General features: G+C 49.9%; 5 protein-coding genes across 6 annotated transcripts; 1 reads left to right on the plus strand and 4 right to left on the minus strand.

Moving 5' to 3' along the window:
* Window positions 1–2: 2 nt before the first annotated feature.
* Window positions 3–2,567, minus strand: LOC131125676 (F-box only protein 15-like). Its single transcript, XM_078791024.1, has 9 exons — window positions 2,303–2,567; window positions 2,158–2,226; window positions 1,797–1,901; window positions 1,498–1,725; window positions 1,121–1,430; window positions 975–1,057; window positions 779–909; window positions 554–672; window positions 3–485 (listed from the first exon to the last, which is right to left on the minus strand). The coding sequence occupies exons 1-9, from the start codon at window positions 2,536–2,538 to the stop codon at window positions 225–227; spliced, it is 1,542 nt and encodes a 513-aa protein (XP_078647150.1). The 5' UTR covers window positions 2,539–2,567; the 3' UTR covers window positions 3–224.
* A 1,206-nt stretch (window positions 2,568–3,773) lies between these two features.
* On the plus strand, window positions 3,774–10,516 carry dyrk2 (dual-specificity tyrosine-(Y)-phosphorylation regulated kinase 2). Of its 2 annotated transcripts, none has more exons than XM_058067466.2 (7): window positions 3,774–3,937; window positions 6,606–6,709; window positions 6,919–7,249; window positions 7,316–7,479; window positions 7,569–7,958; window positions 8,117–8,207; window positions 8,275–10,516. In XM_058067466.2, the coding sequence occupies exons 1-7, from the start codon at window positions 3,898–3,900 to the stop codon at window positions 8,916–8,918; spliced, it is 1,764 nt and encodes a 587-aa protein (XP_057923449.2). In that variant the 5' UTR covers window positions 3,774–3,897; the 3' UTR covers window positions 8,919–10,516. The 2 variants fall into 2 exon arrangements, with proteins under 2 accessions (XP_057923449.2, XP_078647359.1); XM_078791233.1 differs by lacking the exon at window positions 3,774–3,937 and adding an exon at window positions 3,956–5,209.
* Window positions 10,517–13,789: 3,273 nt separating this feature from the next.
* On the minus strand, window positions 13,790–15,445 carry ifng1 (interferon gamma 1). The gene is made up of 4 exons (XM_078791234.1): window positions 15,296–15,445; window positions 15,129–15,200; window positions 14,063–14,320; window positions 13,790–13,998 (listed from the first exon to the last, which is right to left on the minus strand). Exons 1-4 carry the CDS (start codon window positions 15,422–15,424, stop codon window positions 13,849–13,851), a joined length of 609 nt encoding a protein of 202 aa, XP_078647360.1. The 5' UTR covers window positions 15,425–15,445; the 3' UTR covers window positions 13,790–13,848.
* A 335-nt stretch (window positions 15,446–15,780) lies between these two features.
* LOC144898557 (uncharacterized) lies at window positions 15,781–23,155 on the minus strand. Its single transcript, XM_078790969.1, has 5 exons — window positions 22,963–23,155; window positions 20,378–20,789; window positions 19,558–19,629; window positions 19,119–19,352; window positions 15,781–16,036 (listed from the first exon to the last, which is right to left on the minus strand). Exons 2-5 carry the CDS (start codon window positions 20,492–20,494, stop codon window positions 15,917–15,919), a joined length of 543 nt encoding a protein of 180 aa, XP_078647095.1. The 5' UTR covers window positions 20,495–20,789; window positions 22,963–23,155; the 3' UTR covers window positions 15,781–15,916.
* A 546-nt stretch (window positions 23,156–23,701) lies between these two features.
* il26 (interleukin 26) lies at window positions 23,702–24,917 on the minus strand. The gene is made up of 5 exons (XM_078790967.1): window positions 24,741–24,917; window positions 24,607–24,669; window positions 24,396–24,536; window positions 24,256–24,321; window positions 23,702–24,174 (listed from the first exon to the last, which is right to left on the minus strand). Exons 1-5 carry the CDS (start codon window positions 24,915–24,917, stop codon window positions 24,019–24,021), a joined length of 603 nt encoding a protein of 200 aa, XP_078647093.1. The 3' UTR covers window positions 23,702–24,018.
* Window positions 24,918–25,056: the final 139 nt, after the last annotated feature.

Consider the following 25,056-nt stretch of genomic DNA (forward strand, 5'->3'; position numbering starts at 1 on the left):
GAGGTGGGCAGCCCTAAGGCAGAGCGGAAGCCCCAAGGCCGGCACCCCACCCAGCCCGGCACGAGTAGCAGTGTTGCTGATTTATTGGAACACATGAGAGCAACTAAACAAACATTTCCTTTCAAAATAATGTGTCCCAACTTTCATGGCGCTCCAGCTGCACATGAGAAACGAAGTTGAATCCAAAAGTAAGAAAATGAAGGCAGGCCACACCCACAGTTGGGTCAGTACCTGGCGGCCAAGTGCTTGTCGTCTTTGAAGAGCCTGACAACGAGGCTGACGACGAAGAACTGGTTCTGCTCCTTCAGCCAGACAAGCGTCACCCTCACCTTGCCGTACGCGTCCTTGTAGTCCAACAGGAAGTGCTGGCCAGCGTAGTCGGAGCATGTCTGCTTCCTGGCCATCTTCACGCAGACGGGCGTGCTGACGCACCACACGGGACTGTGGACCTCCTCCAGCAGAGTCAGCGCCATGACGCAGCACATCTACACGGCCAGAACGACAGAAGGAAGCCACGCCATCGTCTCCACGAGCGATGGGACGGATTTCCTACCTCCACAGAACCCTGCAGATCCTCGCTCTCCCACGGAAGCTGGATGGGTCCGAGCAGCAGCCGGTGCTGGGACAAGTCGGTGGCGCTGATGGCCCGCAGCGTCCCCAGGCAGCCCCCATCTGGTGATCACATGACACCCACCTCTAAACGTCGTGCTGCTGGCCATGACTCCAAATACGTAAGACCAGGGAGCTGAGAAGACAGCAGCTCAAACGAGAGGATGACCTGGTTTGCAGACCAGAGGGTGGAAGTATGCCGCCATGATCTCAGATGCGCTGTTGTGCAGGACAAAGTGCAGCGCGTACGTGCGCCCCATCAAATCGGCACGCCACTGGCCCTCGGGCTCCCGGTATGGACTGGAGGGCGAGGACAGGTCAACGGGGTGTACGGGTATCTGGGTTCTGGCAGCTTACCGACCCACCTGACTGGAGATCCCAGCAGGCTCCTCTCGGCCAGCCTGTGCAAGTGTAAGCTGACCATGATGAAGGCCACGCTCTTCTGGCCCTACACAGCAAGTACGGACACGTGGACATGTGAAGGAGGTTGAAATGAAAGCCATGAGCTTACCCTCCAGAAGCCAAGGACGAGTCCGGGCGAGAAGCGCATGACCTGGACCAGCCTGTCTTTGCCGAGGAAGTAATCGGGACAGCTCCCGGTGTCCACCCTCCAGATGAGCGAGCCCCAAAAGGGACCGGGCCTCTTGAGCACATCCTTCCACACGGCGCAGAGCCGGATGCTGCTGATGTGATGGTACTGGATCACGGGGTTTCCGCTCCAGTGCAGCATCACGGACGTGCTGAAGGAGGAGACCCTGCTGATGTCCAGGGTGACCACCCGGCCGAAGACATCGCACACCGTCAGCTTCCAGAGAACCCTCCTGGAAGACGTGCTCGCTGCCATGAGACTTCAACAGGCCTGAGCAGGACTTTGGACTGTGCCGCTACCTGAGAATCCACTGGGTCTTCTGAGGCAGCCCTGTGAAGGGGTTGACGTCTCTCAGTTCCCTCCTCCACTTGCCCAGCTCCTCTCCGCCCATCTTCCACAGGAACTTCTTCTTCCAGGTGCCCGATGAGCCCTCCGTCCACTCCGCCCTCCCTGCAATGTCCCCTGCGGACTTGAGCCTCCATGTCTCAGCAGAGAAGGCGGCCATGTAGATCTTGCGCCACACCACACTACGGTGAGAGGAGCTCACGGTAGACCACAACAAGGTTCAACACAGGACCGGTCACAAAATGGCGCCTACTCGTCGTTGGTGAGCCGGTGGAAGAGCTTGTTGGCGTGACTGAGGCTCAGCAGCGAGGCGGGGTCCAGGTGGGACAGGATCTTCATCAGGATCTCGGATGGCAGTCTGAACAAGAAAGACCATTGAGTAGACGCTCACAAATGTCAAGCTGTAGAACACACGAGGAGATGCTCAATAGGGTTCCGTGAAGCTTTGTGAAGCATGACAAGAACACAGGAGACCTTTGGTGTCCTAGCTTTACCCACCGAGGGATCCATCCACCCATCCATCATTTGTCCATCCATCCACCCATCCATCATCCGTCCATCCATCCATCCAGCAGACTGCTCACAATGATCCAATCAGCAGCCATCTAACTAACCTTTCCAGAACAATCTCCAAACATGGCAAAGACTTGACTTGGGTGACACATTCCGTTCTCTCCTGGGTTCTGCGTAGAAGTAAAAAAGGCGGTGAATGGTTTCTGGAGACACAAAGCAAAGCAAGGATGGACAGAAGATGGACACCTGTACGCAGCTCCACCTGGACGACGACTCCTCCCGCAGAGCTGTGCTTCCGCTTCCGCTTCCGGTTGGAGACCGGTCCGCCCCGTTTTCCTGGCCAGACCCTCCATGAAGCTGTGGACAAACTGTCCAGTCGCCATTGAGGATGCCGCCATTGTCCGTCTACCGCCACCACCTTCATTTCCACAATAAAAGTCAAGTGTGTGTACTGACTGGCCGCTAGATGGCAGCAGAGTCATTGCTGATGCGTTTGATCGTTCAGTTTCATTTCAACATGGACGTCAGCATCTTCTAGTATAGTGACGGCTACCACACTAGATGTGTTCAGTCATGATCAAACATCCCATAATGTTGATATGAAGCTACATGAAGAGGAAGGACCTCGTTTTTGAAACCGCAAACTCATCCAAACATTTCAAGTACAGAGCAGATGAAGTCTTTCAAAGGCACGCACACGGAATAAAGGTTTACAGTCATGGAGGGAAAGTCCATTCTGGTTGTTGACGCAGGCCCGACTCCAGTGGAGGGGTCCTTCATGAAAGTTCAGCTCTTTGTCGAGCGCCCCGGTGCAACTCAAGTATACATCAAGCACCCCTGAAACGATGAATCCCGAGCCAAACTTGAGTCTTCGTCAAGTGCTCATGATTCATGAAACTGCAGTGTAGCTGGTCCAGCACCCGTGAGTCGGTCCAAACACGGCTCTTCATCGACTCCACACCAGTTGTGAAACCTGCATCTTCCTTCAGCACCCGTGAGCTGATAGACTGGTGGCAACTCCCAAAACTGGAGTCTTCATCACGCAGCCGTGAGTTGACGAAACTTCAGTCTTTGCCGAGCGCCCGTGAGTCACTTAGACGCAGCTCTACGTGGAGCGCCCGTGTGTCGGTGAAAATCCCGTCTTCGCCAAGCGCCCGTGAGTGGGTGAACTAATGGTTTTCATGGCGTCTGTGATGTGTTGCTGTTTCCTCATCCGTTGATACCAATGTAGTTGGAGGAACAACTGCATTTGTACTGTATAATAATGCTTTGTCATGAAGTCCACACGAGTTCTGAATCAACAGCTCTTTCATGACACAAGTTTTTGGTCTCCAGGCAGCCTCATTAATAATTCCAGAGCACCAAGAGCACCAAGAGCACCAAGAGCACCAAGAGCACCGAGAGCACCGAGAGCACCGAGAGCACCGAGAGCACCAAGAGCACCAAGAGCACCAAGAGCACCAAGAGCACCAAGAGCACCAAGAGCACCAAGAGCACCAAGAGCACCAAGAGCACCAAGAGCACCGAGACACGGCGTCTTGAAGGCCTGGGGAGTCCACGGTCTGGTTTCCCAATCATTGAAGCCAGTGGCAGGGTGTGTCACGTATTGATGAAGAGCGCTGCCATCATCATCAGAGCTCTGTGTGACAAACAAGTTGGAGTTGAATTCAACAAGGCTTGAACGCCACATTAGGCGCGGGAGGAGGAGGAGGAGGAAGAGGAGGAGCAGCAGATGGAGGAAGAGGAGGTTTCCTGTGTGCGAGCGCGTGTGTCCGCGTGCGTGTGAGTGAGTGCGAGTGCGAGTGTGTGTGTGCGTCCAGAGAGAGAGAGCAGCGGCCGCCATGTTAACCAAGAAGCCCGGAGCCTCGGTCCTCCCGACGGGTGAGCACAGCCTCTGTAGCCGAGCGGACGCCGCCCGAGCGCGGCCGATGTAGCGGGGCTCGTCCCGGGCCCCGGATCGATGTACATAAAAGTGCAGGAAACCCGGACAGGCGCCGAAGGGAGGGCTGCGAGACGCTAGCTAGCTATTAGGCTAACAGGCAAAACGAGTCATTAAATGTGCTCTAATCTGAGGGAGCTAACACTAGCAGCTAACGTTAGCACGTAGCCTTAGCGGCGATGTAAACATCGTGTTGACAGTCGTTGAAAGTGCATGTATGTCGCTCTGCCGTCATCACACTTGCATCTCTGCACGACGTTATCGAGTGACATCATGTCAACACTTTAGGGGACCGATTCACGGATGAAACCCAGACGCACATTTGAAAAGAACTAAAGTTGGATTCAAAGGCGAACAAAGCTGTGTAATAAAGTGCTCGGTTCTGAAGCAGCTCTTGTTATTACAATGGCACGGCTGACACGCGCACGCCTTTATTTTGAAATGTGCCTGGAAGAGACTGGTAAGAGGTGATGGGGACACCAGCCGACCTTCAGAGGTCTTAAGGGGCCAAGTAGAAGGATGGCGGGCCACCTCCTCGCCCGCCTGGTCACATGACACAGGGCACCTACGGAAACAAGTCGCCGTTTCCCGACCTGCACGGTTTGTGTGCTTGCGTTGACGTTGCCGCACATTTCGCCCCACTCGTCTGGTTCAGCAGCATGCCGGGCGTGCTCGCCGCCGCTCTGGCATTTCCAGCGCGGTGTCGGGTTCGTGAATGCATCAGGCTGCTGTTGCGCGTACATCTTCACCGCGGCGTTTCTACTGATGACTGGTGGCGTGGTCATCATTAGCAGGATTACCAGCCGCCTTCAGATTACGGCCGCACGCCATCTGGCTGCTTGAAAGCGTGCTAATGTGGCTCTGCCGTCCAGACGCCGCAAATGGAGCTCCCATAATGCAAGGCAGTCTGTTGACCAATTAGAGGCGGACCGCACCTCCGAGCCGCTTCATCCGGCGCGTCTACTCCCGAGTTTCCCCTGGATGACGGGGCTCTCGGCTTATCTCCAAGATTGGGCCGCCGACACCCACCATGTTGTCCTTTGGTCACTACCCCAACCTCACGGCCACCAATGCGTGTATCCTTCCCTCCCCTGTGACCAAGACCCCGAGGTACTTGAGCTCCTCCAGGATCTCATCCCAACCCGGAGGAGACACTCCACCCTCTTCCGGGCGAGAATGAAAGTGGGAAATCTATGTCGTGGCACTGAAATGAGGTACGGTAACTTGAGGGAACTCCCTGGTTCTTCAAAATGTACCACTTCCGCACGGAATGAGAGACACAACTTGCTCTCAGCCACGGCGTGTGGGCCGGGCTCTGCTGGCTCAGTCGCCGGTCTCCATGCTGTGTGAAAGGTCATGTGATCATTGCTGATGACCAGTCCTGCATCGACGACGTCAACATGGCGCAGCCATCGTTGGCCCAGTCAATCATCCAAGGATGGTTCTACCTCATTGCCGTGCCGACTAGTACCAACATGGGTTATCCGGATCATGGACACTAGTCTTCCATTGGATTCATGGACACGCGCTCCGATTTCAGCCTCCCAACTGTCCTTAGTCATCCTGAGAGCGGAGCCATTGTCTTGCTGATATTTCACACCCTCTTCTCTCTTAGCTAGCGTGCCAAAGCGCTAAGTGAGGACGTTTGCTAGGTACCGATTCCTAACCGTAGGTTCAGGCCAAAAATATTATTATCAGCTTCACGTGTCATTCTCTTTTTTTTAAACACTTTTGCGCCCCCCCCACACAAAAAAGTCCACTTTCTCCTCAAGTAGTCTTCATAATTAGTGGTCAACTTTGTTAGATTATTTCAACCCTTTCACATTAAAAGCTGCACGGCGGTCGAGGGGTTAGCGCGGAGACCTCACAGCTAGGAGACCAGAGTTCGATTCCACCCTCGGCCATCTCTGTGTGGAGTTTGCATGTTCTCCATGTTCTCCCCGTGCATGCGTGGCTTTTCTCCGGGAACTCCGTTTTCCTCCACATTCCAAAAACATGCTAGCTTCATTGGCCACAGGTATGAATGTGGGGGGGAATGGTTGTTTGTCTATATGTGCCCTGGGATTGGCTGGCCACCAGTCCAGGGTGGACCCCGCCTCTCGCCCCAAGACAGCACCCCCTGCGACCCTTGAAAATGGATGAATGAATGAATCTCCTAACGGACCTTATTCCCATAATGTTACAGCGTTTTGTGCTGAGCAGTTTTCCAAACGTCGCCATGTTTTTAATCTTTTTATCTTCAATACTTCAACTTTATGCGACTGATTTAAGTTTTAGTTCATATTTCTTCATAAAAAGGTTTATGAAGTAAAAGTTTTTTTTAATTGCCATATTTTGACATTCTTGTAAAACATTATTTGAATTTATTGTTTAGAAGATTTTGCAAATCTTCGACCTACTTTGTAGTTTTGGTATTAAAGTCCACGTATGGAATACGCCGCGGGGCAGTAAAGGCGATGATTTCATATTGCTTTGATGACAGTCCAGTATGAAAAGGACAGGTAAAAACAAAGACACGGTTTCCCAGTACCGGTTTGGCGGCGTGTGGGCTAGCATGTGGAAATGACGCCCAACCCTCTAATGAACGCTCGGGCTTTCTTTTCCTGGCAGGCAAAGCGGGCGAGCCGGTCTTCTCTACTGGTCACGGCGGCTCTCTGACGACATCGCCTGTCACGCTGCCGCCGCTTCGCAACAACAACCTCCACCCGCTGACGGTACGGTCAAAGACGACGCGTTGTTGACTGGTGTGCGTGTTAGCCTGCTGGTTGAGCCGCTAAGAATAGCAGCAGCTGACAGAGAGAGAGAGGCTTGTTATCTAAGAGGAGCCAGGTGTGCTGGTCGCCATGGCAACAGGGAGGGACTCGCGGCACGGACGCTTCCGCCCGGCCCGAGACAAAAGACGTAAATGTGTGTCTTCTCTCAGGGGGGCGCCAAAGCCGCCATGTCGGACGGGGCGCCGCAGTCGCAGGTCCACATCACGCAGCTGTTTGACGAGAACACCAACAAGCGTCCGGTTCTGACCTCCCAGCCCAACGGCCTGGCCCCGCTGGGCGCCGCCCGGCCGGGCCCTCCGCTTCCCGAGCGTCAGACGATGGCCGCCGAGCCCGCCCACCACGGCCGCCAGGGCGTGGCCTCTCACAAGGCTGCTGACAGCAAGCCAAAGCCCGCCCCCCTGACGCCCGAGCAGGCCATGAAGCAGTTCATGTCCAAGATGTCGTCCTTTGAGCACCACGAGGTCTTCAGCTACCCTGAGGGTGAGGCTCACGGGGTCGGGCGGGGTCACGTGGTGCCAAGGAACCAACCATTTGCTTCTTCCCTAGTGTATTTCGTGGGTCCGAATGCCAAGAAGAGGTCAGGCGTGATGGGAGGCGCCAACAACGGGGGCTACGATGACGAGCAGGGCTCCTACTTCCACGTCCCGCATGACCACATCGCCTACCGCTACGAAGTCCTCAAGGTGATCGGCAAGGGCAGCTTCGGGCAGGTAGCCTCACTCCGTCACTTCCCGCTCACGGCGGCAGAGAGCAGTAGGTTCCTCTTCTTGAGTCCGCTTGTTCTTCATGCCACCTTCAGGTGGTGAAGGCCTTCGACCACAAGTCGCAGACGCACGTGGCTCTGAAGATGGTCCGCAACGAGAAACGCTTCCACCGGCAGGCGGCGGAGGAGATCCGCATCCTGGAGCACCTGAGGAAGCAGGACAAAGACTCCAGCATGAACGTCATCCACATGCTGGAGAACTTCACCTTCCGGAACCACATCTGCATGACGTTCGAGCTGCTCAGCATGAACCTGTACGAGCTGATCAAGAAGAACAAGTTCCAGGGCTTCAGTCTTCCTCTGGTCAGGAAGTTCGCACACTCCATCCTGCAGTGTCTGGACTCGCTGCACAAGAACCGCATCATCCATTGCGACCTCAAGCCAGAGAACATCCTACTCAAGCAGCAGGGCCGCAGCGGCATCAAGGTGATGCCAGCATGTCCTGATGCCAGCATGTCCTGATGCCAGCATGTCCTGATGCCAGCATGTCCTGATGCCAGCATGTTCATGTCCTGATGCCAGCATGTCCTGGCTGCTCCGCCGTAACATCTAACCAACATCTAACCCCACGTCTGTGTGTCCAGGTCATCGATTTTGGCTCCAGCTGCTACGAGCATCAGAGAGTTTACACCTACATCCAGTCCAGGTTCTACCGGGCGCCGGAGGTCATTCTAGGTAGGATGATGGTCACATGACCCGCAGCCCGACTGCTTGCTGACACGCCGTGCTCTCGCCCCACCAGGGTCCAGGTACGGGATGCCCATCGACATGTGGTCTCTGGGCTGCATCCTGGCCGAGCTGCTGACGGGATGTCCGCTGCTGCCGGGGGAAGACGAAGGAGACCAGCTGGCCTGCATCATGGAGCTTCTGGGCATGCCCAGCCAGAAGCTTCTGGACGGCTCCAAGCGCGCCAAGAACTTTGTGTCATCCAAAGGCTACCCGCGCTACTGCACCGTCACCACGCTGCCCGACGGCACCACGGCGCTCAACGGCGGGCGCTCACGGCGTGGAAAGTTACGCGGCCCGCCGTGCAGCAAGGATTGGAGCGCGGCGCTGAAGGGCTGCGACGACCCGCTTTTTCTGGACTTCCTCAAACAGTGTCTGGAGTGGGACCCCACGCTCAGGATGACCCCGAGCCAGGCACTACGCCACCCCTGGCTGAGGAGGCGCCTCCCCAAACCTCCCACCGGGACCACGGGGGACAAGACCCCGCTGTCCAAACGGGCCACCGCCGACACCACCATCACCTCCATCTCCAAGTTTCCCGCCACCTCCTCCTCCACCACCGTGTCCTCCTCCTCCAAAACCAGGACTAACATGGCGCCCATCACCGACGCCAACGGGAACATCCAAGCCCGGACCGTCTTGCCCAAGCTGGTCAGCTGAAAGTGAGGGCGCTCCGCCGGCTGGAAGGAGCAGGTTGGTCCGCGTCTAGCTGGTCGGGGTGCGGCCATGCAAGCGGCGTGGTGCGTTCAGGCTCCTCCAGTTGGCAGTGTGGGAAAAAAGTGTCTTTCGACAATCAAAGCACGTTGGATGGTGCTGGCCGAGAGGGAACAAGTCGTTGAGCACATTCTTTGTACATTTAGGCACCAAAAACCTCCAAGTCTTTGGAAAAAGTGCTCGCACCACGGCTTGGCGTTGCCATGTAGCCGCTAGCACGCCGGGCCGTGCTCGGAATCCATCAAAGCCATAAACGCAGACGCGTCAAGCGGGCCGCGGCGCCGACCCGTGACTAAACATGATAGGAATATTTTTACGTGCGGATTGTTTTCGGTTCGCGCCATGAAGATGCTGAGTCATGTTGGCTCTCAGCAGCAGTCCTGCCCCTGCAGTTAGCATCATGCTAACGCTTCATTCAGGACCTCCATACCAGTACGTCTATCTATGCTAGCAACGTAACATTTCATTCTTTGTCACTATCCCTACCTATGAGGACGCCCCCCCCCCCATCTTTCAATGTGATCTTTATTTATGGATATTTATTATGTGCAGCAAATACTTGAACGTGTGTGCGTGTGTGCGTGCGTGTTAAAAAGCTTGCTCCCTCATACAAAACACACTGCAGTTTGGCTCCGCCCACTGGCCAATGACAAGGATATGAGGATGGTGACCATGAAGAGAAATGTAGCACAGAGGGAAGGAGGGGGGTCCTGTCACACACACACGCCTCAGGACAAGCCCCGCCCCCCTCCTGAGCCCAGACAGTGATGTCGGACCTGTGAGGGGCGGTCCTAAGTGTTTTATTGTTTAGGTTTTTTTTTAAGTGAGATGGATGCCGACAGTCGCAACTTTTGTGCCTTTGGGACATCCTCGCCAGGAGGCGGGGTCGTCCAGCACGGCGTGCAGCCACCTGATGTCACTCGTCGCCAACAACAACAACAAAAAAAACAATGGCAGACGCCTACCGATGACAGGGCTCAGCTAACACTAGCCAATCCACCGCTAGCATCCAAATGCTAGCTTGTGTTTTCTATTGTTGAGGCTAATGCTAGCCTGCCGCTAACAGACTGCTAGTAGCACGTAGCCTTTCCCACCCACAGTACGTACCTCAAACTGCTCAGCTATGACGACGCGATGAACACCCAGGGCGTTTGGTTTCCTTCTACCAAAGTGCATTCCTTTACCATGCTAGCGCCCAGCTAGCTGCTCAAAGCGATGGACGGGGAGTGTGGGAAGCTGGCAGCATGCCAGAAGATACTGTACTGACCTCTAGCGGCCGTTACACATATCGGAGTCTAGCGAAGGGACGGGACGGAGGTTAGCCACTGTTAGCGTGACGCTGCGCTGTATTTTTGTAACGTGGGTTTTTTTTTATTATTGTGAATTTGTCATGTGACAAAATGTTTGTATCCATGTTGGGGTTGAATGCTGCAGCCACTTTTACAACGTACTGTATCTACTGTACACAACACCTTTTCTAGTGAGCCTTGGTTCAAATTTATTGTGGTGAAAATGATGAATAAAACTCTTATGGACGACAGTCACTCGGCTTGTTTGCTACTTTGTCGTAGTGCAACAACACACATACAGGGTGTTGCACTGCACTGTAGTTCAAGAGGTCAGCCAATTAGAGATGCACAACAATTACCGGGCCGATGGGAGGGAATTATGATGTCATACGATCAATCCCATAAAAGACAAATAGTGCCGATAATTTACAAAATCACCCCAATGAGGCCAGATTAGCCGCTTTTTTTCTCCTGCCTCTGCCGTGGTCGGCCTGTGGTGCCTTCCTGCCCCCCATACACCGCTTTTCCTGATAGTTCTCACTATCATATTGGTCTTGAGAAGCACGAAGTTCAAAAAATAAGAAATGCAACATGAGCTCAGCGCACCCTTCCTCACACGTGTGCACGTGCACGTGCGTCTATTTAAAAGTGGATGCAGCTCAGCAGGAGATCATCAAGGACACGCTGGTAACTTGAGCATGACCTGCCGCAAGGGATTGTGGGTCCAAAGTGAGGGCACACACCATGAACCATCATAGACGTGCATTAATATCTCTTTTTTCATTAGCATTTCACAATTGTTGCTTTGTCCTGATGAAATATCCCGACATGACTAGCATCAGAGAACTAGAGTACGGAGGGGGAGGAGCCGCCTGCTGTGGCCCAGCAAGGTGCACTGTATTCGGGCACACGTTCTGAGCAGCCGGTGTGATTCCACAGAGGTCTCTGGAAGAGCTTTTGTACCTTTCAAACGCCACGGCGATGTTGGTTCAGGTGGCTGTTTTAAAAACGTTATTCATTTTGGCCCTCGCTTATAAATAAACACATTACGATGGGACTGTCTGTGATTGTAGCTTGTCGTTCCAGCTCTGTACAGTAGAGGGCATCATGATGGCTTTTTCTGCTCTTAGTGGACGCGTGTGGAGACTTCCAGCAGCACTGAGCATTGCTAACTTTAGCTTAGCCGGCGTGCCGCGTGTCACCTGAACACTGTCAGCGGCAGCCATCTTGGACACTCGTTTACATTGCCTTGGTGGTGACCAACTCATGATTGGCACATGTGACAACTACACAAAATACACAGTCTGGGCCTCACAAGCTGTTCTCCACCAGACACACACACACCCCTCCTTCCTAAAAATAAAAGGCAAGCGGCCATGGAAAGCGTCCCTGGCTAATTGGGCCAAGCTGGTGTGCTGTGAGGGTCTCTGAGTTCGCCACCAGTGGGAAAGTGTGTGTGAACGCACATGGTGTCAGATTTGCGAGGCCAAAGGTCAGTTTATTTCCAGCAAGCATCTTCATCATACAAGCCCCCCCCCCAACACACACCATGTGCTACTAGAACACGTCACTGGTTTCTTAATGTAAGCCTATACAAACAGTTTGACACCATGTTCAATAATAATCGCCATAATAATACTAATAATGCTATAGTTCAGTGCCGTACTCACCACAAAGTTTGAGCTGCCGGAAGTGAACGTGCTCGCTGCGTCCCAAAATCACACCTGGCAGGAAGCAACCAGACAGGGGAATCAATCACGTGCTGCCACCTAGCGGACGGAAGTGTCACTGCGGCGCAGTGTACAGTACCTGAAATATCGTCATTAAACAAGCCGATATGATGATGATGTTGATGGTAAGAACAATAACTTATTATGTATTATATAGATATAAAAGTATGCTTTACAGAGCTGACCGGATCAAGATTAATTGAAATCATGACAAAAAAACCCATTGAAGATGATTTGATGCCGATGTTAGCTAGCATCGCCGTTCGATGTCAACACAAGCGAATATCCACGTCGATTTCAGCTGGCGACGTGTTTGTGTTTGAGTGGGTTATAACAAGTTTGTCGTTGAAAAACAGTTTTAGGCAGGTACACCTCCGACATTACCTCCGAGTGGCTGCTTCCGTTTGCCGAAGAAATTCCCGCTCATTGGCACTTCCGGGTCCTTTTTTTAGTCGTCTGCGTGTTCCAGCGGTGGGAATGTGAAATACAGAGCTAAAACGTTGATTTCTCTTATTTATTTGGAATTCGCGTTATTCACTGTACTTCCCAGGTAAGCTGTAATGAATTAATACGTTGTAGTGCTCGGGATTTGGGACATAATTCATCCCGGAACTATTAATGTAGCGGGTGTTGCCACCCGGGGCGGTGCGTTTTCTTCTCGTGGCGGTTATGGGTTCATGTTGAACAAGAAAATAATGTTTCTACGTTCGACACTGCGTACCAGACCCCCGATCTTATGTTTATTTTCAACAAGACGATTTACTCCTGGAAACGCTTGGTTTCAAAGAGTTTGTGTCGTGCTTGAAGGTGCAAAGTGCGGTTTGTCCACCAGGTGTCAGCAGATCACAACATTATAACCGTCATTTTCTATATGACGGTTGTCATTGTTTATCATTGGACCATTCATTTAGCTAATATTTCATTTTTTTATTTCTTTGTTCAATTACATTTAAATAGAGATATTATTTTCTTACGTACCATTTATTATGATTAGTTTTATTATCGTTATTCTTTTATTTCTACGAGGGCCACGCTTTGGACACCCCACTGTGTCCACTGGCAATGTGGAGGCTGGGTCCATGAGTAGCGTTGTGCTTCCTGTGGACTTCCTGTGGACTTTCCCTTCGCTTATTCACCTTTTACTTTGACTCTCACGGCAAAAGCGTGTGTCATGGTTCACCCATTCCTGCCGAGCGAAAGAAGAAGGAGGAGGGGCTTCCTGACGCCTTTGAGGGTCCTCGTCACGGAAAACAGAAAAACGAAGCTTAACTTTCCCCACCAGCGTTTTTGCTCACCCGACTCCCACTTTGGGCGGATTTCAGGGAGCAATGTGGGCGTTGCCTCCACATCATGTGACACTGAAGGAGTTAGCATGAGCATTAGCGCTCCTTTCTCTCTTTTTGCAACGCTCTTTAGCAAAGTCTAGCAGACGTCTGACACCGCGCCGTCATGTTTAGACGCGCAGCGAGTTTCCTTTTCCTGCGGGCGCCGCCGCACTCCGCTGACTCACAGCGAAACACGCAAACGCACGCAGCGGGGCGAAGAGGGGGCGGCGAACGCTTCCTCTCCGCCTCGTCACGGTTTCCTTCGTCGAAGCTGCCGTTCCACCTAGCTTGCCTTGACCTTTGACCTTTGAGAAGAGCCTGGGTGCCACTTCCTGTCTTCTGGTAAACCTGTGGCCGGCAGACAGGAAGACGCTCCTTTCCCACAATGCACTTCTCAGAAGTCCCGCTGTGCTTCCCCCCAGGTCACATGACACACACACCAGCTGTCACTCTTTATTGCCCAACGCGCTCCATCAATAAATACAAGAAGGAATAAATAAAGCAAATAAATAAGGTGAGATGGATAAAAGCGTCACGGAGATCCACTTCCTGTCCCGAAGGATCCCGGACGCATGGCAGGTCCTTGGCGGCGTGCGCGTGGCTTGGCCGCCAGGGAGCTGGCCTCCTCGTAAAGCCACGGCAGCTCCCACAATGCCTTGCTCTGGATCAGCATGTTGTCCATCTGCAAGGGTGGGGGGGGCGGGGTCAGCGAGAGTGCGCCTTTGGAGGTCAAAGGTGAGGTCTACCTGGATGTGTCGGAAGCTCTCCAGGCCCTCCAGCAGCGTGTCCGAGTCCTGGAAGCGGAACCTCCTCAGCTCCTGCACCAACTTCAGGACGACGCTCAGCTCCGCGCGCACGCCCACGCCCACGCCCACGCCCACGCCGCCGCAGGTGGGGGCACTGGAGGGGCAAGGGGAGGGTGTTGGGGCGGGAAGTTCCTTCAGCATTCGCTGGATCAGCTTCTCGTACGTCTGCAGCATCGCCGACATGAGAAGCTCCTTGGCCTGCAACGCACACGCACTCAAACAAATGCTAACTAATGCTATGCTAACACCGCTAACCAGGCTATGTAGTACTAAGTAGTGCTGATGAGTACTAACTAGTGGTAGCGGTGTGACTATGTAGTACTAAATAGTTCTGATGAGTACTAGCCAGTTGTAGGGGTGTGACCATGTAGTACCAAGTAGTGCTGATGAGTACTAACTAGTGGTAGGGGTGTGACCATGTAGTACCAAGTAGTGCTGATGAGTACTAACTAGTGGTAGGGGTGTGACTATGTAGTACCAAGTAGTGCTGATGAGTACTAACTAGTGGTAGCGGTGTGACTATGTAGTACTAAATAGTTCTGATGAGTACTAGCCAGTTGTAGGGGTGTGACCATGTAGTACCAAGTAGTGCTGATGAGTACTAACTAGTGGTAGGGGTGTGACTATGTAGTACCAAGTAGTTCTGATGAGTACTAGCCAGTTGTAGGGGTGTGACCATGTAGTACCAAGTAGTGCTGATGAGTACTAACTAGTGGTAGGGGTGTGACCATGTAGTACCAAGTAGTTCTGATGAGTACTAGCCAGTTGTAGGGGTGTGACCATGTAGTACCAAGTAGTGCTGATGAGTACTAACTAGTGGTAGGGGTGTGACCATGTAGTACCAAGTAGTGCTGATGAGTACTATTTAGTGGCAGTGCTGTCATGAGTACTAACCAGTGGTAGCGGTGTGACCATGTAGTACCAAGTAGTGCTGATGAGTACTAACTAGTAACTTGGACTAAGTAGGCTATGCTAGGTGCTAGCATGTTTGAAGTGAAGGTCTGACCTCCATCTTGGTGGCAAGAAGTTCTCTGGAGAAGACGGGTTGTCGGTTAAAACGCTCCTGGACGGGAATCTTCTACAAGCAAAGATGGCCGTCAGCGCGTGAGCCGGGGCGGAGGCCGGGGCGGAGGCCGGGGCGGAGGCCGGGGCGCGTCGGCGAGGCGTACTCACATAGTGCCGCAGCAGGTTCTGGATGGTTGCGCTCATCTTCGGCGGGACGTGGGAGGCCGTGGCCCGACAGGCCAAGAGGCAGACGCACGCCCAGAGGGCCGTCCTGGCCGTCACCATGGTAACCATCATGTCCACAGCGCCCAGGTTGGATTCAGACTGGATTTGGGGCCAGGAGGTACGCCGGTCCTGGTGCTGAAGGTGAAGTGTGGACTGGTTGGTGAGCGCTCGCATTTAAAATACCCCCCCCCCCCCCCCCATTGCGATGACTTAGGTGTGAAATGTGGTTGGCAATTTCCTTGAAATCAACAAAGTTCACAGAAACACACACAATACACACATGCAGGTGTGTGTGTGTGAATCCTGCATGATGATGTGAAGAAGTACTACACTCTCCACAATACTGTATGTACTCCATGATGATACGGTATCGTCACCATGGCCACCGGGTGTGTGTGAAGGAATGACAGTCAGACAGAAATCCCAGACCTTGGATTTTATTGGAAATGACAGCAGATGTGAAATCCAAATAAATAAAACATTTCATACTTCATACTTATAAATACGCACTTAAATAGTGGAATAAATTAATGGCCAAGCCAAACCAGGAAGGCGGGAGAAACATCACAGCGGGGGCGGGACCTCACTAGGCAGGGCCAGATTGTGCGAGCCAATCAGAAAAGCCATCCGGTACACCTCCAGGAACTGGGCCAGCGCCCCCTTCTGGACCGTCATGTCATCCATCTGCAGGAACACAAACGTTAGCTACTAACTAGTCCTCTTGTGTCATTACCGCTACTAACCAGTCCTGGTGTGCCATTACCACTACTAACTAGTCCTGGTGTGCCATTACCACTACTAACTAGTCCTGGTGTGCCATTACCACTACTAACTAGTCCTCTTGTGTCATTACCGCTACTAACCAGTCCTGGTGTGCCATTACCACTACTAACTAGTCCTGGCGTGCCATTACCACTACTAACTAGTCCTGCTGTGCCATTATCACTACTAACTAGTCCTGGTGTGTCATTACCACTACTAACTAGTCCTCTTGTGTCATTACCGCTACTAACCAGTCCTGGTGTGCCATTACCACTACTAACTAGTCCTGGTGTGCCATTACCACTACTAACTAGTCCTGGTGTGTCATTACCGCTACTAACCAGTCCTGGTGTGCCATTACCACTACTAACTAGTCCTGGTGTGCCATTACCACTACTAACTAGTCCTCTTGTGTCATTACCACTACTAACTAGTCCTCTTGTGTCATTACCGCTACTAACCAGTCCTGGTGTGCCATTACCACTACTAACTAGTCCTGGCGTGCCATTACCACTACTAACTAGTCCTGCTGTGCCATTATCACTACTAACTAGTCCTGGTGTGTCATTACCACTACTAACTAGTCCTCTTGTGTCATTACCGCTACTAACCAGTCCTGGTGTGCCATTACCACTACTAACTAGTCCTGGTGTGCCATTACCACTACTAACTAGTCCTGGTGTGTCATTACCACTACTAACTAGTCCTCTTGTGTCATTACCGCTACTAACCAGTCCTGGTGTGCCATTACCGCTACTAACTAGTCCTGGTGTGTCATTACCACTACTAACTAGTGGTGTTGTGTAAGTAGTACTAATAACTAGTGGTGTTGTGTAGGTAGTACTAATAACTAGTGGTGTTGTGTAAGTAGTACTAATAACTAGTGGTGTTGTGTAAGTAGTACTAATAACTAGTGGTGTTGTGTAGGTAGTACTAATAACTAGTGGTGTTGTGTAAGTAGTACTAATAACTAGTGGTGTTGTGTAAGTAGTACTAGCAACTAGTGGTGTTGTGTAGGTAGTACTAATAACTAGTGGTGTTGTGTAGGTAGTACTAGCAACTAGTGGTGTTGTGTAAGTAGTACTAGCAACTAGTGGTGTTGTGTAAGTAGTACTAATAACTAGTGGTGTTGTGTAAGTAGTATTAATAACTAGTGGTGTTGTGTAAGTAGTACTAATAACTAGTGGTGTTGTGTAAGTAGTACTAATAACTAGTGGTGTTGTGTAAGTAGTACTAATAACTAGTGGTGTTGTGTAGGTAGTACTAATAACTAGTGGTGTTGTGTAAGTAGTACTAATAACTAGTGGTGTTGTGTAAGTAGTACTAGCAACTAGTGGTGTTGTGTAGGTAGTACTAATAACTAGTGGTGTTGTGTAGGTAGTACTAGCAACTAGTGGTGTTGTGTAAGTAGTACTAGCAACTAGTGGTGTTGTGTAAGTAGTACTAATAACTAGTGGTGTTGTGTAAGTAGTATTAATAACTAGTGGTGTTGTGTAAGTAGTACTAATAACTAGTGGTGTTGTGTAAGTAGTACTAATAACTAGTGGTGTTGTGTAAGTAGTACTAATAACTAGTGGTGTTGTGTAGGTAGTACTAATAACTAGTGGTGTTGTGTAAGTAGTACTAATAACTAGTGGTGTTGTGTAAGTAGTACTAGCAACTAGTGGTGTTGTGTAGGTAGTACTAATAACTAGTGGTGTTGTGTAAGTAGTACTAGCAACTAGTGGTGTTGTGTAAGTAGTACTAGCAACTAGTGGTGTTGTGTAAGTAGTACTAATAACTAGTGGTGTTGTGTAAGTAGTATTAATAACTAGTGGTGTTGTGTAAGTAGTACTAATAACTAGTGGTGTTGTGTAGGTAGTACTAATAACTAGTGGTGTTGTGTAAGTAGTACTAATAACTAGTGGTGTTGTGTAGGTAGTACTAATAACTAGTGGTGTTGTGTAGGTAGTACTAATAACTAGTGGTGTTGTGTAAGTAGTACTAATAACTAGTGGTGTTGTGTAGGTAGTACTAATAACTAGTGTTGTTGTGTAAGTAGTACTAATAACTAGTGGTGTTGTGTAAGTAGTACTAATAACTAGTGGTGTTGTGTAGGTAGTACTAATAACTAGTGGTGTTGTGTAAGTAGTACTAATAACTAGTGGTGTTGTGTAGGTAGTACTAATAACTAGTGGTGTTGTGTAGGTAGTACTAATAACTAGTGGTGTTGTGTAGGTAGTACTAATAACTAGTGGTGTTGTGTAAGTAGTACTAATAACTAGTGGTGTTGTGTAGGTAGTACTAATAACTAGTGGTGTTGTGTAAGTAGTACTAATAACTAGTGGTGTTGTGTAAGTAGTACTAATAACTAGTGGTGTTGTGTAGGTAGTACTAATAACTAGTGGTGTTGTGTAGGTAGTACTAATAACTAGTGGTGTTGTGTAGGTAGTACTAATAACTAGTGGTGTTGTGTAAGTAGTACTAATAACTAGTGGTGTTGTGTAGGTAGTACTAATAACTAGTGGTGTTGTGTAGGTAGTACTAATAACTAGTGGTGTTGTGTAAGTAGTACTAATAACTAGTGGTGTTGTGTAGGTAGTACTAATAACTAGTGTTGTTGTGTAAGTAGTACTAATAACTAGTGGTGTTGTGTAAGTAGTACTAATAACTAGTGGTGTTGTGTAAGTAGTACTAATAACTAGTGGTGTTGTGTAAGTAGTACTAATAACTAGTGGTGTTGTGTAAGTAGTACTAATAACTAGTGGTGTTGTGTAAGTAGTACTAATAACTAGTGTTGTCCTATAATTAGCTAGTTCCTTTCACTAGTGCTGGTTAGGCTGGTTAGGCTGGTTAGTCCGGTTAGGCCGGTTAGGCTGGTTAGGCCGGTTAGTCCGGTTAGGCCGGTTAGGCCGGTTAGGCTGGTTAGGCTGGTTAGGCTGGTTAGGTTGGTTAGGCCGGTTAGGCTGGTTAGGCTGACACGGTGACCTTTGCCCCTTTTGCCCCTTTTGCCCCCGTGTCTGACCTTGACGGCGGTCAGCATGTCGAGGGCGTCGTGGGCGCAGCGTGAGGCGCGGCGCTGGAGGTGGTCCCGGAGCTGTTTGGTCTTGTGCTGCAGCTTGATGATGTTCTGCTCCAGATGGGCCCGCCTGGGGGGGGGCGCCAGGTCCAGCAGGGAGGGGGTGCGCCTCAGGATGCTGTGGAAGATACGCACGTACACCGACAGCGTGGCGTTCATCACCTGGTACGCCTCCAGACTCTGGGGGGGGGGGGGGGTCACATGACATGATGTCATACTTGATGTTTACCTCTTTGTAAGCCATTTGTAGTCATTTCTACTACAATCTACCTACATATGGTACTACATACACTACTACATATGGTACTACATACAATACTACATAGAGTACTACATACGGTACTACATACGAAACGTACTTTTATCTATTTACTTGGAGTCCTACCTGGCAGGCGTTGATGCTCCTGATGACGCTGTTGAAAGGTTGAACACCGCTGACGTCTGGCTTCCTCAGCTCCTGGAACACAACATAGGACCGTGATGGACCATGAGGACCATGATGGACCATGAGGACCATGAGGACCATGAGGACCACGATGGACCGTGATGGACCATGAGGACCACGATGGACCGTGATGGACCATGAGGACCATGATGGACCATGAGGACCATGAGGACCAGGATGGACCGTGATGGACCATGAGGACCACGATGGACCATGAGGACCATGATGGACCATGAGGACCATGAGGACCACGATGGACCGTGATGGACCATGAGGACCACGATGGACCGTGATGGACCATGAGGACCACGATGGACCGTGATGGACCATGAGGACCACGATGGACCGTGATGGACCATGAGGACCACGATGGACCATGAGGACCATGATGGACCGTGATGGACCATGAGGACCATGATGGACCATGAGGACCATGATGGACCGTGATGGACCATTAGGACCATGATGGACCGTGATGGACCATGAGGACCACGATGGACCATAATGGACCGTCACACTATGATGGACCGTGATGGACTGTGATGGACTGTGATGGACCATGATGGACCATGATGGACCATAATGGACTGTGATGGACCATGATGGACCATGATGGACCATGATGGACCGCGATGGACCGCGATTGACCATAACGGACCGCGATGGACCATGATGGACCATGATGGACCATGAGAAAGTCGTAGTAAAGTAAAAGTCGGGAGCCTCCGAGAAGAAGCCCTGAGGTACGCCGTCCACTCACCAACATGTCTGAGACGGACTCGAGCGTTCGCCTGATGTCGGGATGCGGCCCCAGGTGATCGGCAGACACCGCCGGCGTTCCCAGCAGGACGAGCAGACACAGAAGGCGTACAGACATGGCGGCCGATGTGAGAAGTTCTTCGAGGAGACGAGCGTTTGTCTTTTCAGGTCAGCTCAGCCGCTCTACTGATGCTCCGCCTTTTATACGCGTCTCGTCTTCATCGGTATTCTGTGGTCTGTGGCCTCGCTCTTTGCTTCTACCAGGTCTTTACTGCTCAGTACGCACACACACACACACACTCTCACACACACACACACACACACACACACACACTCACACACACACACTCCCCTCCATCTTGGTGAGGACAATCCCTGGTCACGGTGGTTCGTCACAAGTTGCCACAGATTTCCTAGAAGTGTGTGGAGGCTGGAAGGTGACTCAAGTACCCCAACCCAACAGGGGAAGCACACCCCTGGGACACCTCAGTGGGGCGCCGGGCTAGCTCGCCATGCTACGCTAAGCTGCTAGCCGGCGTCCAGTTCAAGCTGCTACACGCTACATTCTACATGCTATATTCTACATGCTACATTCTACATGCTATATTCTACGTGCTATATTCTACATGCTACATTCTACATGCTACATTCTACATGCTACATTCTACGTGCTATATTCTACATGCTATATTCTACATGCTACATTCTACATGCTACATTCTACATGCTACATTCTACATGCTACATTCTACATGCTATATTCTACATGCTACATTCTACATGCTATATTCTACATGCTACATTCTACATGCTATATTCTACATGCTACATTCTACATGCTATATTCTACATGCTACATTCTACATGCTATATTCTACATGCTATATTCTACATGCTACATTCTACATGCTATATTCTACATGCTACATTCTACATGCTACATTCTACGTGCTATATTCTACGTGCTACATTCTATGTGCTACATTCTACATGCTATATTCTACATGCTATATTCTACATGCTACATTCTACGTGCTATATTCTACATGCTATATTCTACATGCTACATTCTACATGCTATATTCTACATGCTACATTCTACGTGCTATATTCTACATGCTATATTCTACATGCTACATTCTACATGCTATATTCTACATGCTACATTCTACATGCTATATTCTACATGCTACATTCTACGTGCTATATTCTACATGCTACATTCTACGTGCTATATTCTACATGCTACATTCTACATGCTATATTCTACATGCTACATTCTACATGCTATATTCTACATGCTACATTCTACATGCTATATTCTACATGCTACATTCTACGTGCTATATTCTACGTGCTACATTCTACATGCTATATTCTACATGCTATATTCTACATGCTATATTCTACATGCTACATTCTATGTGCTATATTCTACATGCTATATTCTACATGCTACATTCTACATGCTATATTCTACATGCTATATTCTACATGCTACATTCTACATGCTACATTCTATGTGCTATATTCTACATGCTACATTCTACGTGCTACATTCTATATGCTATATTCTACATGCTACATTCTACATGCTATATTCTACATGCTACATTCTACATGCTATATTCTACATGCTACATTCTACGTGCTATATTCTACGTGCTACATTCTACATGCTATATTCTACATGCTATATTCTACATGCTATATTCTACATGCTACATTCTATGTGCTATATTCTACATGCTATATTCTACATGCTACATTCTACATGCTATATTCTACATGCTATATTCTACATGCTACATTCTACATGCTACATTCTATGTGCTATATTCTACATGCTACATTCTACGTGCTACATTCTATATGCTATATTCTACATGCTACATTCTATGTACTATATTCTACATGCTACATTCTATGTGCTATATTCTACATGCTACATTCTACATGCTATATTCTACATGCTATATTCTACATTCTACATGCTACATTCTACGTGCTACATTCTATATGCTATATTCTATGTACTATATTCTACATGCTACATTCTATGTACTATATTCTACATGCTACATTCTATGTGCTATATTCTACATGCTACATTCTACATGCTATATTCTACATGCTATATTCTACATGCTACATTCTACATGCTATATTCTACATGCTACATTCTACGTGCTATATTCTACATGCTATATTCTACATGCTATATTCTACATGCTACATTCTACGTGCTACATTCTACGTGCTATATTCTACATGCTACATTCTACATGCTATATTCTACATGCTATATTCTACATTCTACATGCTACATTCTACGTGCTACATTCTATATGCTATATTCTACATGCTACATTCTATGTACTATATTCTACATGCTACATTCTATGTGCTATATTCTACATGCTACATTCTACATGCTATATTCTACATGCTACATTCTACGTGCTACATTCTACGTGCTATATTCTACATGCTACATTCTACATGCTATATTCTACATGCTACATGCTAGCAGCATGCTCAGCCAGCCACAAAGTGGACGGGTGCTCTACTTTCATGCCAGCTTACCGTCTTACTTTCCACTCAGTGTGAAAAGGTGGCCATGAATCACAACTTTTTTTTCTTCCACTCGGCCCAAATCTTTTTTTCAAACCTTTGACCGCCCGTTCTTTCCTGCCGCTCGCCTTTTTGTCTCCTTTTCCACTTTTCCCCGTTACCTCCACCAAGGCCTCATGTTTGCCACTTCCACAGAAACTATTCAACGTGTACTTGCATACTTACAACGGAACGGGAGACGGGACCGTCGACCCAACGTTCAGTGCAGCTCTTCAGGCTATGGGGGGTGGGGGGGGGGGGGTATCAATGTTGACTTGCACAACCGCACTGCCTGGTGCACACTTGGATACTTACACTTAGTCTTTCAGTGCATATTTCTGTACTTACCTAGTCTTTTGAATGCTTGATTGCACACTTGCCTATTTACACTTTCTTTTTCAGTGCGTACTTGCACACTTACATACGTACTCTTGGTCTTTTGAGTGCATAGTGGTTCCACTTCCACATTTACTTCTATTTTTGAGTGCACACTCGTGTCATTTTTACTCTTTGTCTTTCAGTGCAAGACAATTGGCACGCTTACATTTAATGGTCCGAGTGCACACTTGCGCACAGTCTTTGGAGCACTTGAGTGCACACCTACTTGAGTACATGGGGGGGGGCACACTTAGTTATGTACTTTTATTTTTTGCAAACATAGTGCACACTTGCATACTTAGATTCAGTGTTGTCAGTGCAAAAGTGCACACTTGGCTTCTGAGTGCATACGTGCAGACTTAGGCACTTAAAGTTAGTCTATGAGTCCATAAGTGCACACTTAAGTGCTTCCATACTCCGTGGGTGCACACACGGACACCATCACCTATGTTTCTCAAAATGAAAGTTCAAGTAGGTGATATTTCCGGGAAAGGAGAGTGAAATGGGGGGGTTTTGGCGGGTATGCTGGTGAGGGGCATCCCAGAGCGAGTGGAGGTTGTTGAGTGTGTAATTGCGGGTCGTGGCCAGCAGAGGGAGGTGTTAGTCACACAGTCGACACTTGAACAGTCCTTAACGGCAGGAGTGAAAAAGCTAAAAGTTACTCAAACGATGGCGCGGATGTCCGAGTGACGACGGCGAAGGTGATGAAGATGGGTGGACCTGGTGGACGAGCTCGTTGATCCACGCGAGAATGAAGGTGAACTCGGTCACGGCCTTCATCACGACTTCTTCCCTCCTTCCCTTCCACTGCACACACGCGTTAACGTTAGCGTTAGCATTAGCTTCAGTGCTGTTAGCATTAGCAGCAGAAGCTAACGCTCTACTGACCCTCTGAAGTTGTTTGTCCACCTTGTTGATGGTTGTCGTCCACTTTGAAGGCGGACCGGAAGGAACCTGAACACATCATTCACTGAAAGTTACCGGTGCACTGCGTGTGCGTGTGCGTGTGCGTGTGCGCGTGAACTCACACAGCCTCGTAGCGCGTGCTGCAGCCGGTGCAGGAGGTCGCGGTAGTGGAGGGGGAGGAGCTCAACGATGAGCTCGTGGTTGAACACCCTGCGCTGGTAGATGTCAATCATCTGCCTGACCTCCAGCCAGCCAATCGCGCGCTGAGGAGACCGCGACACCTTTATGGGCGTGGCCTATGACATCTGACATCACGTGAGCTACACTACTGACCTGAGGACAGCCGGTGCAGAAGTCGGGCAGCAGCCGCCAATGCTTGGACCGCCTTTTTTCCTCCTGCGTGTCAATCAGTCGGTCAGTGGGTGGATCCGCCAATCAATCACAGACAATGATGAAGAGTGTCTCACGGGAAGTCTCCGGATGAGGACCTGGCTTTGCGTCCACAGGTTTCGGACGAGAGCGTGCGGGACCTCCTGTCCGCACGTGTGCCTCTGGGGTTCCGTCACCACGGCAACGCAGCGGGCCAGGGCGAGGAAGAGGAGGAGGAGAGGAAGAGGAGAGGTCTTGATGAAGAGGAGGAACATGCTGGACTGTCTGCCCCCTTCCTCGTCCTCCTCCTCTGCTTTATAAGCGTCACACGTTTCCTCCTCCTCTGATGATGATGATGGCGGTGATGATGTCATGTCGCGGCGTCTTTTGTCAAAGTGGCTGAGTCAGCCTGAC

This window comes from Doryrhamphus excisus, linkage group LG6, assembly GCF_037039965.1.
Source record: "Doryrhamphus excisus strain RoL-2023G ecotype Guam linkage group LG6, RoL_Dexc_Guam_v1.1, whole genome shotgun sequence".
NCBI classification, from domain to species: Eukaryota; Metazoa; Chordata; class Actinopteri; order Syngnathiformes; family Syngnathidae; genus Doryrhamphus; species Doryrhamphus excisus.

Excerpts from the sequence above, each read along its gene's own strand:
- ifng1 (XM_078791234.1), bottom strand. The coding sequence starts at position 15,424 with ATGATGGTTACCATGGTGACGGCCAGGACGGCCCTCTGGGCGTGCGTC. Across the intron at positions 15,201-15,295 it reads AGAACCTGCTGCGGCACTAT|AAGATTCCCGTCCAGGAGCG; the intron begins GTGAGTACGCCT and ends CTTTGCTTGTAG. Across the intron at positions 14,321-15,128 it reads TTCTTGCCACCAAGATGGAG|GCCAAGGAGCTTCTCATGTC; the intron begins GTCAGACCTTCA and ends TGTGCGTTGCAG.
- LOC131125676 (XM_078791024.1), bottom strand. The coding sequence starts at position 2,538 with ATGACTCTGCTGCCATCTAGCGGCCAGTCAGTACACACACTTGACTTT. Across the intron at positions 1,726-1,796 it reads CACCGGCTCACCAACGACGA|TGTGGTGTGGCGCAAGATCT; the intron begins GTAGGCGCCATT and ends CTCTCACCGTAG. Across the intron at positions 1,058-1,120 it reads TCGTCCTTGGCTTCTGGAGG|GGCCAGAAGAGCGTGGCCTT; the intron begins GTAAGCTCATGG and ends CTTGCTGTGTAG.
- dyrk2 (XM_058067466.2), top strand. The coding sequence starts at position 3,898 with ATGTTAACCAAGAAGCCCGGAGCCTCGGTCCTCCCGACGG. Across the intron at positions 6,710-6,918 it reads ACAACCTCCACCCGCTGACG|GGGGGCGCCAAAGCCGCCAT; the intron begins GTACGGTCAAAG and ends GTCTTCTCTCAG. Across the intron at positions 7,250-7,315 it reads GGTCTTCAGCTACCCTGAGG|TGTATTTCGTGGGTCCGAAT; the intron begins GTGAGGCTCACG and ends CTTCTTCCCTAG.
- LOC144898557 (XM_078790969.1), bottom strand. The coding sequence starts at position 20,494 with ATGTCTGTACGCCTTCTGTGTCTGCTCGTCCTGCTGGGAACGCCGGCG. Across the intron at positions 19,630-20,377 it reads AGTCCGTCTCAGACATGTTG|GAGCTGAGGAAGCCAGACGT; the intron begins GTGAGTGGACGG and ends GTTGTGTTCCAG. Across the intron at positions 16,037-19,118 it reads ACATGCTGACCGCCGTCAAG|ATGGATGACATGACGGTCCA; the intron begins GTCAGACACGGG and ends GTGTTCCTGCAG.
- il26 (XM_078790967.1), bottom strand. The coding sequence starts at position 24,917 with ATGTTCCTCCTCTTCATCAAGACCTCTCCTCTTCCTCTCCTCCTCCTC. Across the intron at positions 24,322-24,395 it reads AGCACGCGCTACGAGGCTGT|GTTCCTTCCGGTCCGCCTTC; the intron begins GTGAGTTCACGC and ends TGATGTGTTCAG. Across the intron at positions 24,175-24,255 it reads TGGACAAACAACTTCAGAGG|TGGAAGGGAAGGAGGGAAGA; the intron begins GTCAGTAGAGCG and ends GCGTGTGTGCAG.